The 17,798-nt window shown below is 40.0% G+C and overlaps 1 protein-coding gene across 8 annotated transcripts in view; it reads right to left on the minus strand.

Moving 5' to 3' along the window:
- MAP7D2 (MAP7 domain containing 2) overlaps positions 1-17,798 on the minus strand; it is a 77,484-nt gene that overhangs the window by 24,638 nt on the left and 35,048 nt on the right. For 7 of the 8 annotated variants that reach the window (XM_057419498.1, XM_057419491.1, XM_057419490.1 and 4 more), the window contains exons 2-4: positions 10,515-10,592; positions 7,203-7,366; positions 504-618 (exon numbers count right to left, since the gene is read on the minus strand). In XM_057419498.1, coding sequence (XP_057275481.1) covers positions 504-618; positions 7,203-7,366; positions 10,515-10,592 — 357 coding nt within the window. Of the gene's footprint in view, positions 1-503; positions 619-805; positions 1,046-7,202; positions 7,367-10,514; positions 10,593-17,798 lie in introns of those variants that run through there. The other variant, XM_057419497.1, reaches the window with a different exon arrangement.

A 17,798-nucleotide genomic window follows, 5' to 3' on the forward strand; every position in this document is an offset into this window, starting at 1 on the left:
CAAGAAGAGCAGCAACAAAAAGTATGTGGGGGGAAAAAACACTAAACTATTTTAAACTGCATATGCTGCACAGTCATCTAGAATTTCCTGTCAGGCTTTTAGAAGTACCAGACAAAAAGAAGATCATCTTTTTCAAGGCTCAGTCAACACTCAGTCCTCTGGTGAATATTGTATTTGCTAACTGGGTACATGGGAAGACAATGCGGGAGAAGAGAATAAGTGAGAGAGCATAAATTTTAATTGTAGCATTTAGCATCCTCCAAACAGATTCTAGTTACTCTATCAAAATGAGCAGCATTCCTAAAGTTAGGAGTCACCCTTTTCCCCAGAAAGTATTAGGGAGAGGCAACATTTACAAGCAATTACAAAGCATTTATTCACACCCCAGGGCAGTAGCCCCTACAATACCACCCTACCTATAAAATGCATCATCCTTACTATCTCCACAACCTCATGCATTTTGCACTTAAAGATCTGCAATGCAGGCAGCCTGTTTCACTTACCATCTCTCCCTCCTGAGCCTGCAGCTAGTGCTCCTCCCCACGACCATCGCTTCTGCTTCTGTTCCAGTTGCTGGCTGCGTTCAAGGGATCGACGCATCATGGCTTCTAAACGTTCCTGGTTATATTGGTGCAAAACCAGAAACCAAATCTGAATCAGTTCTTTGGGGGCTTTTTTTTAACTCCGCCTGAAACCATACTAAAAATACACAGTTCCCCTGTTGCTCCACACATGATGATTACAGAAACTTGCTTGCAATATAAGAAAAAGGACTGAATAAAGAAGGTACCAGCAAGCTACCTACCTCCAGATATGCGTATCCTTTGTCTGCAAGCCACTGAGGTCACTACAGAGGCCTAAGTAAACAACACAGGTTGCATCACTGCCTAGCATCTGCTCCTGCTGGTGAGGCTGCTGCTGTGCTCCGGACTTAATTTGTATAAGAATAATGCTCGACAAGCATTAACTCCTTCTTGTCTATGCAGACCTCAGGAATTTTTTCCCATCCCTTCCTGAGCACAGCTAAATTGCTGCAATGCCAGTGGCTCCTCCTAGCCACGCAGATAAATGATCACTTCAAACCCAAAGTAGGTTACTTTGCAAGGATGCCCAATTTATTTATTTATTTTTACAAAAAGTCTCCTTTCTTCCACCACATTCTTTACAGTCAAGGCACGTAAGAGCTTCTGATTTATTTTATTCTCCCCTAGTGTATTTATTCGTACACGCCCAGATTGTGTTGTTCCAAAATTTACTTTTTTTTTCCTGCTCCACAACCATGTTCTTCTCCATGGCTTGATGAGGTAGGATTTTCAGATGGGGAAGAAGACAATTTCTTTTCCTCCCTAAATCCTGCTTTTAACTACCTTTAACTTACAGCTACACAGTTGCCTTACTCCCTTCACCACCACCTCCTAACTCTCACTTCCCGCTTCCTTCTTCTGCTAGTTTCTCAGTAGTTTTTTGCTGTGTTGCTGATCTCTGCACCTTTTCCTTCTTTCAAGCTGAAAAAACCTGGTTCTCCCCTACCTACCATTCCATCACTTACCAGCCTATTCCTTTCCTTCTCTCAGCACCTCATTCACATCTAGCAACCTCTTCACCTTCAAATTTCAGCAGCCCTACCCCTACCCTTAAAGATGAGTCTATTCTTGCTGCGACCAACTCCTGCCCCAATGGTTTTGAACCCTTCAATCCTATTAGTATTTTTGATCCTATTACTTACTACCTTTGCCACGTCCTTCTGATCTAGTATAAAACTCTATCTACTTCAAACTGTTGATCCTGCAGGCTTCTGTGACTACATCATATACACTTCAATTTTTATTAATCCCCTGCTCTGTCTCCAATATCTTTTGGTAGCTCAGATCAAATGTGAGGAAAACCTGTCCTGCATCTCTTGGCCAGATTACTTTCTCTCACCAATTCACAACTTCAGTCTAGGTTTACTATTCTGCTTCCCTGAGATGTTTTACCTCAAAATTTCAGTCTTTGTTCAAGCATGTCTCATTCAGTCTCTGTACTGATGTTGAACCTGTTGTCTCTAATGGAGCAGCTTCAGCAGATCAGACCCTAACATCAGGCACCCCCAGTAACTACCATGGCTGGAACTTTTAAGCATGAACCTGTAAACGTCCTGGGGCTCTGGCTATGGTCAATGGCTTTCTACAGCAGCAGATGCCTTCTCATCATCTTCTGATTACCTGCAATTTATTTTTGTCTCTTCAACATCTTTGAAGAACCTCTTCTACTTCCATGAATTCCTGTAATTTGTTTCTGGCCTCATTTTTTCTACCTTACTACCAGTTATCCATCCATTTCAACAGCAAGCCACTATCTTTTATCTTGAAGCTCTCTTCTCTTAATTTTACTACAAATAACTTGTACCACAAAGAATTCCATTATACTACCCTCTATAGAAAGCATGAAAAAAGGCAATTCTTGCATACCCTTTCTACCATTCTCAGCTCTCCTGTCCCTGTTACCTTTGAGCCAGGTGACCCAACCTGCTCTTACAATTTCTGCTGCTGTCTCCAGAAAGAAAGCCTTTTGATCAATGTGTTGTGAACTCAAAACTTTAGTTTTGTCTCCCTTCTAGGCCTTTAGCTCACATTCTACCAGGTAACATCATTCAAAGACCACTTGAAAGCAGACAGCTGCTTGCCCACCTTTGCTCCCCCTTTTCCCCCACCCCTTTCTGTTTGGTCAGCGCCATCAGTATCCAGGCACACAAATGTGCACTCTGCTTCTTTCATCCTCTTTTTTCTCCTACAGAGCAAATGCATGAAGGAGCACAAAGCACAAGCACAGCCTCTTCTGCAAAAGCACAGAAAACCCCCACAGTTTTGAACACTCTATCACTTTTGTCCATGCCTTGGGTATGACAAGAAAGCAATCTTCCAGTCCTGAATCTGAAGTCACTCCCCTCTGATTTAGTTTGCTGCAGTCTTTCTTTCTTCTTTTACTACTTGAGGATGCAATTTTCACATTTAAAACCTGCTTTTAAATTTTTTTGCTTTTAAATTCCCACCTCCCAACATTAATGTATTCTGATTGAGTCCCTTTTCTGTACTCAAGTCTTTTCCAAACCTCAACTATTTCATCACCAGTTTTTCTCTGCAGACTGTTTCATCACTTTCTTCTGCTGTGCATCTTGCCCAAATATACTTTTCTACCCACATTCTTTTCAAAGGAAAAATCACCCTCCCATTTCTCTCATTGAAGTACACACTTATACAGAATTTTTCTTTCCATATCTATATGAATATTATTATACATTAATCAAAAAAGATGAAAGCAGTCAAGTTTCAACCATCCAGGCGAGTTACATTTGAGTTGGTTTTTTTAATGCCGCTTGCAGCGAGGACCAGCAATATTCCGTAGTTTGGAAACCACAGAATACACTTATACCACCTACTCTGAAAGTGCTGTTTTAAGAATAAAATGCACAATGAAATAGATTAAGGAAATTAAATTATTTTTCATACACATTTGAAAGCCCATGCTACCTACAATCTCAGGTTGAAATCTTCAATTACATGATGTGGAGAGGATCATTCATTTTCATTTGCAAAGAGCCTTTCATTAAAGCACTATAGGACATAATTATTAAACACCATTAAACCCTGCAGATATGGCTGAGATAAAGAACAATATAAAGGCCATCTTTCACAAAGAAAGGATAGGTATTTAAAAAACATTTTAAGTTAGCACAAAACTAAAAAGCCAAAGAAAACTATAAGACACATGGAAGCACAGCATAAACTCATACATGAATAATTAGGTCCATGATGAAAATTGAACAAGACAAAGGATTCCTTCATCAGCAAACCCTTCCCGTCTATGTTATAAACTAAGTGCTTTCTTAAAAGCATAACAAACTATGCATGTGATCCTCATTTGGGAATTTTGACAGCTATAGACAGAACAAGTAATTTCTACACTGAATAGGAAGCTTCTGCAAAAAACTTTAACCTACAAGCTTTGCAAGTAGGTTAAACTAAAAATTAGTTAAACCATAAAGAGAGAGCCACCTACTGCTAGTATCTAAAATATACATGTTACTTGCCAAAATCCATAGTTATTCATCCAGGTTTTCCTCAGACTAAGCAACAGAAGACAAATTTGCACTGTCTGAATTAAAACCAAAGAAACAACAACTAACCACGCCCCCAACCAACCCAAAACCCAGTAGTGAAGACACCAGTAATTTGACTGGAGTACTTTTCTTCTTTCTATGTAAAATACAATGCAGGTGTGAAAACAAGTGAAAAATTAATTTTAGAAGTACTACGACTTAAAATAATTTGTGCAAACAATTATAAACCAATCTACCTTAAATACAAACATCCTTTCCTCTTCACTGTAGATATTCATCAGCACTGTATGCAAATAGCTCACTGTTGGCTAATATTATCCATCGGCTCTTCCACTTAGCAACAAAAGAGTTCTGCTATGCTCTATTTAAAGAACACATTGAAAAGCAATATAGAATTTTAAATTTAACTACCCTTCTGAATAGAATTTCTGCTCTCAACCAATTACAATTACAGGTGTGTATTAAGCATGTGTGCAAATAACAACATAGAACAATGAATATACCATACATAAAGGTATGTGGGGAGCTGCAGCAGCAATAGTGGGGGGAGCAGAGGACCATCAGTGTTGTAATGAGGATTAAACTCTTCTCCTCACATCCACTGCACAGTAAATTGAGAGACCTCTTGCACAGAAATCGCAGTTTGTAGCAAAATTTCTGTGCAACTGAATTCCACTCAGTATACGAGTTGCCAAAAGAGGTTTGGAAAGCAATGACTAATTCCATATATTATAATTCAAAGTTAATTACCTTTTGAATCATAGTAAGCAATTAATGCTGTAACATCTTGGGAGTTTTTAACTCTCTTGTGTTTAAGTGCATGCTCTTTACAAATGCAACAAATAGTGGATGTGCATCAAAACAATCTTTCCAGGAAGCAAGTGTACTGGTTTACTGGCCAGGGGACCACCACTTCCTCTTTTCCTCACCACCCTCCCACCCCCACCTTCAGGTGTGGGAAATACAGGTTCAAAGCTCTTCCAGTAAAGGTTTCAAATGTCCAGAATGACTCATGAGCAGCGAGTAACTTGCAATGCTCAGGGAACTGCAACCTCATCATCATCCTTTCTCAGACATCCACTGCTACTATGCATACAGGATTTGAGGGGCTCATCGAAAGACCTGAGGGTAAGAGGAGGGGTGAACGGGGAGGACTTGACAGATCCATTAATAGAACTCAAGTGGAATTTGAGAAATGAGGAAATGACAAGTAATCACAAAAGGAAGAAGGGACGCCAGGAAGTGGTGATGTCTCCTGTTCCCAGTTTCCTTCTTCCCTCATCTTCCCCTACAGATTATTCCCCTTTGTACCCTCCCCTCCTTCAGAGACTCCTGGATTTTATTTCACAACAGGTCTAATCCATCCCCAAACAAATAAGCATTCTCTCCTGTTCTCCTGCTCACATAACCTTCTCTCAGGTTCTTAAGGGGAAGGAGAAGGAGGAAAGGGAAGGGAAAGGAGCCAGGCCAGGGCTGCCTTGGTTCCCAACTTAAACTGCTTTGGACAGTTTAAGCCTGAAGGACCAGCTCAGTAAGCAGAGCTAGGAGCTGTATTCATATTACAACCAAACACTTGGAGGCAGCACTTCTCTCGCCATTAGAGAAGTCTCCCATCACATGTACAGAGTTTTGGAGAGCTGCAACAGGTTTGCTCAGCCCCTTACATCCATCCCTGGGCAAGTGCAGGAGGCTACTACAGGAGGTGGGGTCCCAATTGAACAGACTCTTTGGGCCTAACCTGGCAGAGCCTCTCATGTCTGACAACCCTGCTCTTATTTCTCCAGCACAGGCAAACCATGTAGGTAGGGAAAGCATGCAGTTGCTCACTCTTCCTACACCTCTCCCCCTCCCTGCCTGCTCTGATGAAAATTGAGGACAGTGTTTTTGTACTTGCCATTTCCCTTACAACCCCAATAAAGGGGACTGCTCTTGCCTAGCTGCAAAAGGTTATGACAGCAGAAAATACTGGCGAAGGAGCACAATAGGTCATTGATGTTACCACAGAAGGAGACACCTACCCTTTGTTTCTGATTTTGCTATTTTTCTGACCAAAATTTGAAACAAAGCATATGACAAAATATTTAAAAATGCATTCTCAGCTATTATGCAGAAGCCACAACCAGTATGTTATAGTTGAAAGACAAATGACAGGATATAATGTCATCAGGTTAAAGTGAAAAGTCAATTTTAAAAAAGTTCAATTGAGAGCAGTATGTTATTTTGATCTCTCGCAGAAGAGTTTTTCATCTTTTGCAAAGATATTTTGGTCAAAAGATGAAGGGGCACACATAAAGGAAGAGTAAGAACTGCAAATTTCTAGAGGCTTTTTATCTAGCAACTAGAGAAATATCTTCTTTTGGCTCTTCTCTTTACACCACTGCCCTCTTTTCCAAGAAACATTAATTCTTTATCAGTTGCAGTAGCAGTGCTAGCGTTTCCTACAGAAAGTCATGTGGAGAGACAAACACACACACACTGTATTCAGAGATCTGCATCAGAAATTGGACTCACTGGAGCAAAAAAGAACCTTAAATGATCTCAGCAGGGAGAGTAGAAGAAGGGAACAAACATGCTTCAAAAGATATATGCGTAACTTTGTTCTGTGCTAGAATTTTAAGCCTAAATTCTTCACTGCTTGAAGTAAGAATTTCTGATTTTATGTCACTGAGGAAAAACAAAATGTTTTCATAAACATTATTTCAGTTTCAGGGACAGTAAACAAAACACTAAGAAAAATCTTTCCCTTTTATGGAAACACTCATCTTTAAAACCTATCTTCTGGAAAGCTGGTGCTTTATCATCTGACAGAGTCCCAGATACATTAGCATAAATACACGACTATTGTGTGAGATCAGACAAAAATAAAGAGACAAAAAAAAAAACAAACAAAAAAACAAAAAACCTGGAAAGTGTTTGTGATGTACAAGCAGCAGTAAAGTACTTCTAGCTGGGGTGACATGTGTCTGAGGTTCCCAAAGTAATGCCCACATGCCTCTGGGCCAATAAATAAATGAAAATCAACATTTAATGCATGTCGATATTCAGCCATGTCTAACGCTACAATATAGACTTGCCCTGCCATACGTCTCCCAATGGGCCTTACCTCCTCTTCTTTAAGCTTTTGTCTCCTTTTTTCTTCAACAGCTGCTCTCTTCTGCTCCTCCCTCTGCCTCTGCTCCTCCAATCTTTTCCATCGCTCCTCCATTTGCTTTTCATATTGAAGTTTTGCTCTTCTCTCCTTCTCCAGTATCTGCTGTTCCCTAGCAGCTTAGGCAGAGAAAAAGGTGTATTTCACTTTATGCAGACCTTCTCCTGCTTTAAAATTATGACATAACACAACAGTCAAACAACAAATGCAATTACGCATAGCTTTAGTCCACTAAGGTCAAAAACACAGTGCACAGAAGTGCTGGGATGATTAGTAAATCTAAGTGATTTGCTCAGTAAATAAATAGGGAAGCCTCCGGTACACAAGGCGAGCTTGTGCCCCTTACCTATATAAACACAGTGTACAGAATAATTAACAACTAGGTTTTGGTTATGTTTCAAATCCTTCTGTAGCTTAAAGCCAAATTCTTTTTTGAAACATGTTTCCAGTAGGTTTTGAAGCAAATCAGTTAAACATGTTGAAGCAAAAGCCCTTGGAATTTCTTTAAAACTATGCTTCCCTTTATAGGGCCGCCTTCAAAATAAACACACTAAAACAACGTATGTTAAATTTTCTACAAAGCTTGGAAAATGCACCTTTCTGTCTCTGTCTGTAATTTGGTGCTACATAGTTATTCACTTCTGCCTGTTTGCAGGAAAAAAATTACTTCTGTTATTGAGGGTTTGCCCAGTTTATTGCAACTGGTGGAGTCATGATCTTCTTGAGACATTAGCTTGTTGTTACAGAAATTCAGACTGTAACATTACATACAGGACTGTTGCTTCAGTTTTGCACAGGAAAAGTAGTAGTAGAAGTTAACGTGACAAATCAAGAGAAAAAAAATCCACTTCTCATGCAAGTGTATTCCATTAAAAGGCAAGGAAGAGGAGCTCAGTAAGCATGCCTAAAAACACAAAAGCCTGTAATGTCACATGTACAGCCAGAAAGAAAAGTGGAATATTCTTACTGTTGCCAGGCTAAGAACTTGGGAATGTTCTCAGGAAGGGAAAGCCAGAATTGACAGTGTTTATACAAGAGCTAGTCCTTCGTCCTGCACACCTATTCAGTCTCAGCTTGCTTCTTCAGTTTCTGTTTCCCTGTACAGCAAATTTTCTTCCTTCTACTCTTCTCTCTGTATCTTTCCATCCCGGCTGTTGCCCAGCCGTTTGAATCCCCTATACTCACATCAGCCTTTTTCCACTTAGCTCCTGCCTTTGGGCTGTTTAACCACAGCTGTGACCTTCAGTCCCTCTTAGCCCCACTCCACCCTCAAAATCCTTGGTTTAAAGCTAGAGTGCCTCCAACATCAGATCCTTCTCCAAAAGTTGCTGGATCCTCCTAAAATACATCTTCCTTGCATCCATCCTGCTTTATAGAACACCTTCTACCTTATTATTGTTAGAAATACAGTTGTTTATATTGTCTTTCCCTTTTGTCTTATAAGGATTCCCTATTCCCCCCTGCCCCAGGACAGGGCAGCATGAGAGGGTTGTCAGGGCTGCAGGCATGCCTAGACTTGTAGGTATGAAGAATTACACTTGTCAACAGATAAAGAGTTACATCAGAGATGGTAGAAGACAAGTGACCAGTCACTAAGTGTTAACAACTACTGGCCATATCAGGTAGAGCAGGTGAAAACAGCATGCTGGACTTGATAAAACCCAAAAATAAAGCCGGGTGTCCAGAGATTTGTGCTAAGATCACCTTCTGAGAAAGTAGGTGAAACCTGGAAGTGATTCTGGACAGAGAAGGAAACCATTCTGTCATCATGGACATACATACAACTCTTGTTCCTTAATTTAGGGATACTAAACCCCTGAGGAATGAATTTTGGCTTTCGTGAAAAGGTTATTCCATATTGCTGCAAAGTACCTGCTGGCTGCATACAGATCTGTTCTGCTTTTTTTCCTGAACTTCTAAAAGAAAGGTGCCACAGACAAACTGTGCCCAAGTCCCAGAGCTTCTAGAAATGGTCACAACTCTAAAATTTCCAGAAGGCACATATGATGTCTGTAGAGAAGAAGGGCAGCCAACACGTTCCAAATCCCCTGAGCCAACTGCTCCCAGATTCTCCAGCTTTCAGTTTCCCCTATCATTTTTTCTTCTGTTTTTTTTTTTTTAATTCGAATCCTTTCCAATCTACTCATCATGTCATTTTCTTGGGAACCAGCAAAGAAGGGTTAATCAAGAGTATAGAAGAGAGAGTCCGGACTGAGTATGCATGGAAGAGAGGTAAGCTACAACTCAGGCTGATGCATGTCCCACATAGACAGAACTTCTGGAGAGATGAAGTACTAAACAGCAGCAGTTTTTCACATGAATTACCAAAAGGAATCTTGCTTACCAAGCCCACAGGTACTAAAAAATGTCTTGTCACTGGTCTCAAGACTCATGTTTTGTCAGGGAACGGTCAACAGTGTATTTGGTTACTTACTGCAAGAAACCCAGTATTTTGCTATGATTCTTTCCACAGGTGTCCATGCTGGCTTTTAGTTGACATTTCCTCCAAATTTATGCCTAGCTTGAATTTTACAAAATCATGAAACACTGACAGTTCCTTCTGAAATGTATTGTCAGGTGACATCCAGGACAGTGCTACTGGCCTTTCTTGTTATCGCCATGAGAAAAGCAAAGGTAGCTGTTCAACATTTTTAAAATACATATATATGAAAAGTCCAAAACAATATTGAACAGTTAATTTCATTCATATATATATGAAATTAACTGTGTACACTCACACCCTCCCTTATATATATCTATATTAAAAAAATTGCTTTATATATACACACACACATATATATTGCAATTCCCTCAACAGTTCCCTGGAGGTATTAGTAGATTAAAAAAAAACAATTGACTATTTTAAAACCTCTGAAATCAATGCTTACATTATACAGAAAGTTAATTCATTTTTTTTAGTTCTCTTTAAATATTAACAATTTAAAAACCTACACACAATTACCTGCTTTATACCATACTGAACAACTCCATGGTCTTTTATCATGGCTAAAACATAATAGACTGTTTCGCCAAACTGTTCTACGTGTCATCCTGAGTAATATTCAAGGCTTATTTGATGTTTTTATAAATCAGAATCCTAACAACCAATATCTTGCACGTAATTTAAAAGTAGTAATGTAAGTGATAAAGACTAGTAACAGGCTAAAACACAACACTTAAAATTCAGAACAGAAAAAATGTCATGTTAGTAAATTAAGCCTATTAATACAGATGCATAAATAATACATACACCTTCTGTCATCTTACCGAGGTACTTCTCCCTTTCTTCTCTTCTCTCCTTTGCCAGTCTCTGTCTTTCATCGGTTTTCAGAAATCCATCAAAGGCTGAAGTCAGAAAGAAGGGAAAAAAAAAAAAGTATTAAAAAAGTGTTAGCAAAACTAAAGAAGCATCCAAAAGAACTCAAAAAGTCCACCAAATACAAGTTGTATCTACAGCATTTAACAACTCCAACAACAAAAACTATTTTGCACTTAAGCTGGGATTTGGGTGCATATTGAGCACAGTCTCCTTCCTTCCTGCCTACCTACTGATGAACTCCATGCACAGTTCCTCAGTGTAAATGCCTGACTCCTCTTCTCAGAGCACACAACCATGCTGTCAGTGCTTTTATAAAACTTAAAACTTTCTTTGGAAAAAAATGTTAGGATGCAATTAACATGTATTAGTCTTTGTTAATAACCTCATTTTAAAGTTTTTGGCTAAAAAAGGGAAAAAGTTCAGGAAAGCAGTAAAAGCGGTATGCAGCTCTCATGGTCTAGTGCTATGTGAAGTCACAGTCTTCATATTTATGGCTTAACACAGCTCCATAGCTTCCTTGCCCACAGGAAACCACCAGCTCATTTCAACAGCCAACAATTAGAACTGAATGAAGCCAGGGAGACAGCAGCCCTCCTGCCCTCTTTTCCAGGTAGAAACATTTTGTTTCCTTGTCAAGTTTGCATCTAAAAGCAGGTTGCTTGTTTGGGAGGAGGTTGCCTAAGGACGTTTTGTACCTGGATCCAGACACCCCAGTTCTTTGCACAGCATGAGCCATCAAAAAGCCCAATTTAAGAAAGGGGTGGGCAGGCAGGCAGAGCATGACACACGAGATGCCTCAGGGTCACCTGCCTGTCTGCCCTGTAATAAGCAGCCAGATGGACCATAGGTGGACCTTCTGGAATACCAATATGAGCTCACCAGCCACCAACTAGTGACTTGACAGACCAGTTAGAGGATAGCATCCTTTTAAAACAGCTGGCATGGCCTCCAGCGCCCTCCTTTCTCTCTTTGTTTTCAGGATATCCTGAGGTCTTCGCAGGGTTGCAGTGCAAACAAGGCAGGGCATCTCACAGCACAGTTTACATCCTTTGCAAACATTACTTGGTCTCCCTACTGAGTTGGTAAATTACAATTAAGTCCCCTTCTCTTCTGCTCTAAGAACTGCAGTTGTTAATTTTATCAGACAAATAGGATGTCAAAAAGTTACTTAGACTATAACCCAGGCTGTCTTCCTGAAAAGTCACACTTGCAGGCTCCTCTCCAAGGGCATCCTGTCTATTGGAGTTAAGGTTTTGCATGACTGATACACGGATTGACTCCACAACTCGTTAAAGTTGTAAAGCAGGTATGCTTTATTCAGCTGAGGCACATGGGGGTTGCTCCTCCAAAATCATGCGCGCCCCCCTTTGCCACTCAGTTCATTTATATTACATATAATGATTACCTAAACATGAGATTGCTTCACGCCTAATACAGATGCAAAACCTATTCCCATCTAGTATTATAATTAGTTTTCTGGCATTCGTTCTGTTGGTGCGCCTGTGCAGTGCCTCCTGGTGGTGGTCGTTAGGGGGTCGTGAGGATGAAGGCTTGCAGTTCCTCTTCCTCACCGTGCGTAACCTCTTGCTTTCATGCAGACTCAATAGGGTTTCGGCTCCTATCCAAACTTCAGGTTCGGTACAAGCCAGTTTTATGTATCTTAAAGCAGAAACTTGTCAAGTTTGCAAATTTTGTTACTCTGGCTATCTTTTGTTCCTTTTCTTTATAAAGATACTATTTGAACAAGAATGTCTTAAATGTTAAGTTATGAATCTTATCTACTACAATTCTGCCTAGCAGCTGTAACTCCTACAGCTCTGCTTCACCATTCTAGCAACTTTGACTCCTATGGTTCTGCTTCACCAAGCACAGCAACTGCTTAACCAGGCAGGCACAATGTTAACCCTTTATTTCCTGGTATCATGACAAGCACCTTTCTGTAAAAAGGCATGGTTCTGTAGGAAGGCTAAAAACCAGCCTTGATGTTCTCTTGTGACTGGTGAAAAATGCAGATCTCAGCTGTCCCCCATTAGAATAACAGCTTGCTTTTTCCCCAAGCAGCACCTTCGAACACCATTTCTAATCTGCCTCTGCACACACAAATGGCAACTACCTGATGGCAGTCAGGCCTCTGGAAAATTGCAATTGTAGCTCCCAGCTGGTTAATTACAACTAGAATTTGTGGGTCAAATACATATCTATTTAATACTGAAGACTCATCCTACTTCCATCCTAGTCCACTGGTTTGTTCGCTTGGCTGCCATTTATTGGCAGACTTGACAAGCAGGGAGGAGAGAAGAGGAGGTGGCTCAATAAAGCAACCATGGTGACTAGTCTGCAACTACTTTGAAGGGGCCTGCTTTAAGTAGCCAAGAAGGGGAATCCTGTTGTCAGCATTGTTACATTACAGCTCCAATTGAAAGTTTTTCAGTGATTTGAAAGTCAAACCAGCACAAAACCTACAATTTAGGCTACAAGCCACAGAGGAGGTGAAATCAAGACTGAAGCTCAAAAAGAAAAGACTGAGCTTGGGAGTAAGTGAAGCCTGGGAAAAGGCTAAGAGTTTATATACCGGGCATGACATGCTGGAATACCCCTGTGGCTAGTTTGGGTTGAGTGTCCTGTCTCTGCTCCCTCCTGGCTTCTTGTGCCCCTCCTCGCTGGCAGAGCATGAGACTCAAGAGTCCTTGATCAGGGTAAGTGCTGCTTAGCAAGCAGACAGGAGCTAAGGCTTTGTGAGGCAAGGGACATAACGCAGGTGGAGAGGTGGAACCTGAATCACGGAAACCAAAGCAGGGATAGGAACAGCAAGACAGTCCATGTCTATGGATTATGTTCACAAAACCCTGCACTCTCATCCCTCTCTTGCTTTCAGCAACTACCTATGAAACCCACAAGCAAAAAACATATCCCACTATGCTTGTCAATAAAATTACAGCAAACTTATCTCTACTTTGATTGCTTAGTAAGCACAACTGGCAGACAAGGATCTAAAAGCTCCGACCTTACTCACAACTGCCATAGCCAACCTGAAAAATAGCACATCAACTCTGGATAGCATTCTCAAGAGTTCGGATGTCTCAACACCACTCTGGTAATATTAAAAAAAGGTCAAGGCTGTAATGCCAAATACTTAAGAAAACGGGATGTATCAAAATCAGCATTGAAGCAGTCTGCACAATCCTTATTTTGCTCCTTTAGCAGATATATAAAGTTTTTTTTCCTTTTAGGTCTTTTCATTTATTCAGTGAACCTCCTTAAGAGGTGAACCAGCTTCAAAGTGATTAGCACTTATTGCTTCATTTCTTTCTGAAACCGGAAAGTAAACAGAACTATAATCTGAAGTCAGTCTTGGAGAACACACTCCAGACTTGGCTATGTCACAACTGAAACAACAAATAATGGAATTGTTGCTCCTTACATGTGCAATACAATAATGCGCAAAAAACTGTGTGGAGGAAAACAGTATGCAATATAGTACATATAGGCATCAAATGCATATACATGCAGCAAGGGGAGCATTAAAATAGCACATACATCCTCAATTCTAGCATTTCTTGACTTCACAAATCAGCATACCTGCCAAAAATCAGTGAATATGGCTTTAAAGGACAAATAACTATTCCCTGGGTAATAACTTATACCTTGGGATGATTTTTCAAGGCCAAAATCAGTATATGTTCTGCATATTTTCATACAATATATATTATGAAAATAATGGGAATAGCAGCTACCTGTGGTATGAAATTTGTTTAATGACAGGAATTCAAATTGTTTGGTATAGCAGACGGCAAACAGCAAGCACAGGTAACAACCATGAAGATAACCCAACGCCATTTCTGTTTCACCACACGGACTGCCAGCAGAGGGCACACCAAGGTTTGAAATCGAAAACCTTACAGCAAAAAAGCTTTCACTCGGCTAAGTGACCTCAGGTTAATACTCTGTACGCTCAGCTTTATCCTGAGCCTTCCTAGTATTTACAGCTAAGCCTCTGATCCCTCAGCTAGAAAGGCACATAGCAGCAAACGACGTATTTAAAACACACACTGGTTGTGCCTCCTACCACCCAGAGAAATTAATACAAAGAGACACTGGCAGAAAATTTGCTAATAACCCTCTATTCCCAGACTTGCAGAAGAATAAGGAAACTTCTCAAGTAACAACATCAAAGACTTTACTGTAATGAAACACACATGCACACACATTGCTGCTACGTCTACTACTTCTATTCAATCTCCCAGCCTTCCCCAAAAGCCCCTTTTCCAAGTAGTCCCCACTCTCTAAGATATACACCTAACTGTTGGGCTAATTTCTTGAGATTTGGCTCACTGTTTGACTGAAGAGGGCCAGCTACTCCTCCAGGACTTTGTTACAACAAGCATTTCTAACAAAAAAAAAAAACACCGAACGAACGTAACTTAAAAGATGTTAAAATGTCAGCAAAATACACCATCTAACACTGCAGGACTTGTCAATACTTCAGTGTTACTTTAAAATATTTACAGAAGTAAAAACTAACAAGTTAATCACTGCTTTTTGATGGGCAAAGGAAAACTATTCAGTTTGATGAAATGGTGCCAGAACATGGCCACACATGCTCACTCTAAATATTGCTTGTGCAAGTCTTTTGGTGGTGGCTCCAGACAGAGAGGAAGGTTGTCCTGAACCGATGAAACACAAGGCAAGCTGTCTTTTGAAATTCATATCCTGTCTCAAGCTGAGAAAACAAGTACTGGAGCAGGACAATCAGGTTACTGGAAGCTGAGAGCACATTTCAGAAGGACCAGCCAGCTGCTCTCCTGACATTGGCACACAAGTAAATGCCAGCAGGTCAGGCCTCCGTTTTTTTTTTTACTTTGTTGTTGAACCTACATAAACTTCTTTCCTCCATAATATCCCATGGTATTTGGTTTCACAATGTATTTATATATAGCAGATATCAAAGGCCTTGACAGCAGGCACCACAACACAGAAGGAAAGTCAGCTGGGGATGTGAGAACAGCTCTACGACCAGTGTTCAACACACCTAGACCTTTGTCCGTCTTACACAGAATCAACCACGTTGGAAAAGACCTTTAAAGATCACTACATGACCCACGTTCAACACATTTAGACCTTCATCCACTCTAGGTGACACTGTGCAACAGTTTCAGACCTTTGTCACAATGTATATCATCTACACTGATGTTGCTGTGGTGCTGAAATTCCAAGTCTGGATGCAGTTCTGCCAAAGGGTGCCATTGCAAGGATGTGGTAAAGTGGTCTATACAGAAGACCAGCTCAGCCTGAAATATCACTGCACTTACACCCACCATTCTACTGGCAAATTCTGTTGTTTCAAATACTATAATCTCAACTGATAAAAAACAAAGTTTTGCTCCCTAAAAACCTGCTTGCTCTCCCTTGAGACTGTTCTTTGAGACAATAAAGGACTTTTCTCCATCTGCCACTGTCTCCCTCTGGGTACTACTTAATGAAGAAATGTCATATTCAAGTTTGCAGTTACTGACTATACTCTAAGGTGAAATAAGGAATAAAATCACATGTGACTGTACCTGCATGACACTTTCTACTGGCAAAAGGCACCTTTTCTAAATATTAATTATGATACATCACTGAGAGGCTTTCAGGTAGAGTCAATATGGAAACAGCACAAGGCTTTGGAGGTATGTTCGGTAAGATTTAAGGGATTGTTCTCTTTTCTGATAATTTAACTCTGTTTAAAGGTTTTTTAAACTCTGTTTAAAAGTTTTAATTAAAAAAAATGTTTATTTTGTTACACTCAGAAAAGAAAAAACCACACCCCCCAAAAAAAAACAAAAAAAAACCCCAGAAGCTAAACAAACAAACAAACAAAAAAAACCAAAACAAACAAACAAAAACCCAAACAAGCAAACAAAAAACCCCACAAAGAACTGGATTTTTTTCCAGTTTTAGATACTTAATTTTATAACTGCCAGGCTGGATTTCAAATGCGGCAGAAAGAAAAAGGAACCTTTTCCATCATGTCTTATGAAAAATACCAGGATGGCTATATTGTTACGAAAATGTTAAATAGATGAAGTCATTAAAGGCAGACTCAGTTGCCAAACACAGTGACACTGCAGGCTAATTGTCTTAAGAGGTGGCCTGGCAGATAGGACAGAAAAGCTGTCAGAGACCTGCATCCTCTGGTTAAGCAGCAAGGACACAAGTGTCGCTAGTTACCTGCCTTAAGTTCCTGATCCCCACCCTGGATTTTCAAGTTGTTTGAATCAAGAACTGTACAGCATATTTACCCAAAGAGAACAGTAGCAAAATATGCCCTATACCATATTTACACAAACATTACTGGAGCAAAATATATCCTACTGGTATGTTTATTTAAGTTTAAAGGTGAAATCACTCCAAAATGCTGGCCAAGTAACTTCAAAATTACACATAAATTATATAAAGGTGACTTGCTGAGCACATGTAATAATAAAAATATCTTAATTACTGCATTGGGGAAGAAAAACTTGATGAATTACAAAAGGCAGATCTTTTCAGTTCTGCATAAGCTCACGACACCTAATCAGGTCCACAGGATTGTATGCTTTATGTATAAACAGTGTGCACAGCCTTGACAGTGTCCCATGGAGACTCCAGTATTGGGTAGATAAAGCAGATGGCATCTCAAGATCACTCAGAGAACTGGTAAGATACATTAGCAGAATGCTTTTCCTTATGAAAACACTTCATAAGTAATAACACTAGATGAATTACTAAGTTTACTGAACAGGTCCCTATTAGGCAGCCCACCACATGGTAAGCACATACAAAGCAGCCACACTATGTCAGTGGGTGTTCTACATTGCTATTTTATTCATATGCTTCTGTAATGTCTTAGGCAGAAAGGGCTCCAGACACTTCACCACAGCTTGCCAGCAGCTTTCTCCCAGATTTAAGACACACGAACATTTACAGCTGTATTCTTCAAACTATACCAGGCTCATGTGGAATCTATAGCTATTATTCTTCTCCCCTTTCAGCCAGTGTCTTACTGCACACAATTACAACAACTGCACAAAAAGGGAGGTCAACGGTAAAGATTCAGGTGTCACTTAACAATAGGTCTGGGTTTATTTTACCTTCAGTTTCTTCAGAATATACCCTACATCATTCATGTTTATGAAGACAGAAAGTTTAATATCTAATTACCAAGTTCAGCAGTTACTTTAAAAACTCTTTATTCCTACCTCTGGCAATAC

This window comes from Pezoporus wallicus, unplaced genomic scaffold, assembly GCF_028554395.1.
Source record: "Pezoporus wallicus isolate ANWC-B61680 ecotype Strahan unplaced genomic scaffold, APGP_CSIRO_Pwel_v1 contig_5767, whole genome shotgun sequence".
NCBI classification, from domain to species: domain Eukaryota; kingdom Metazoa; phylum Chordata; class Aves; order Psittaciformes; family Psittacidae; genus Pezoporus; species Pezoporus wallicus.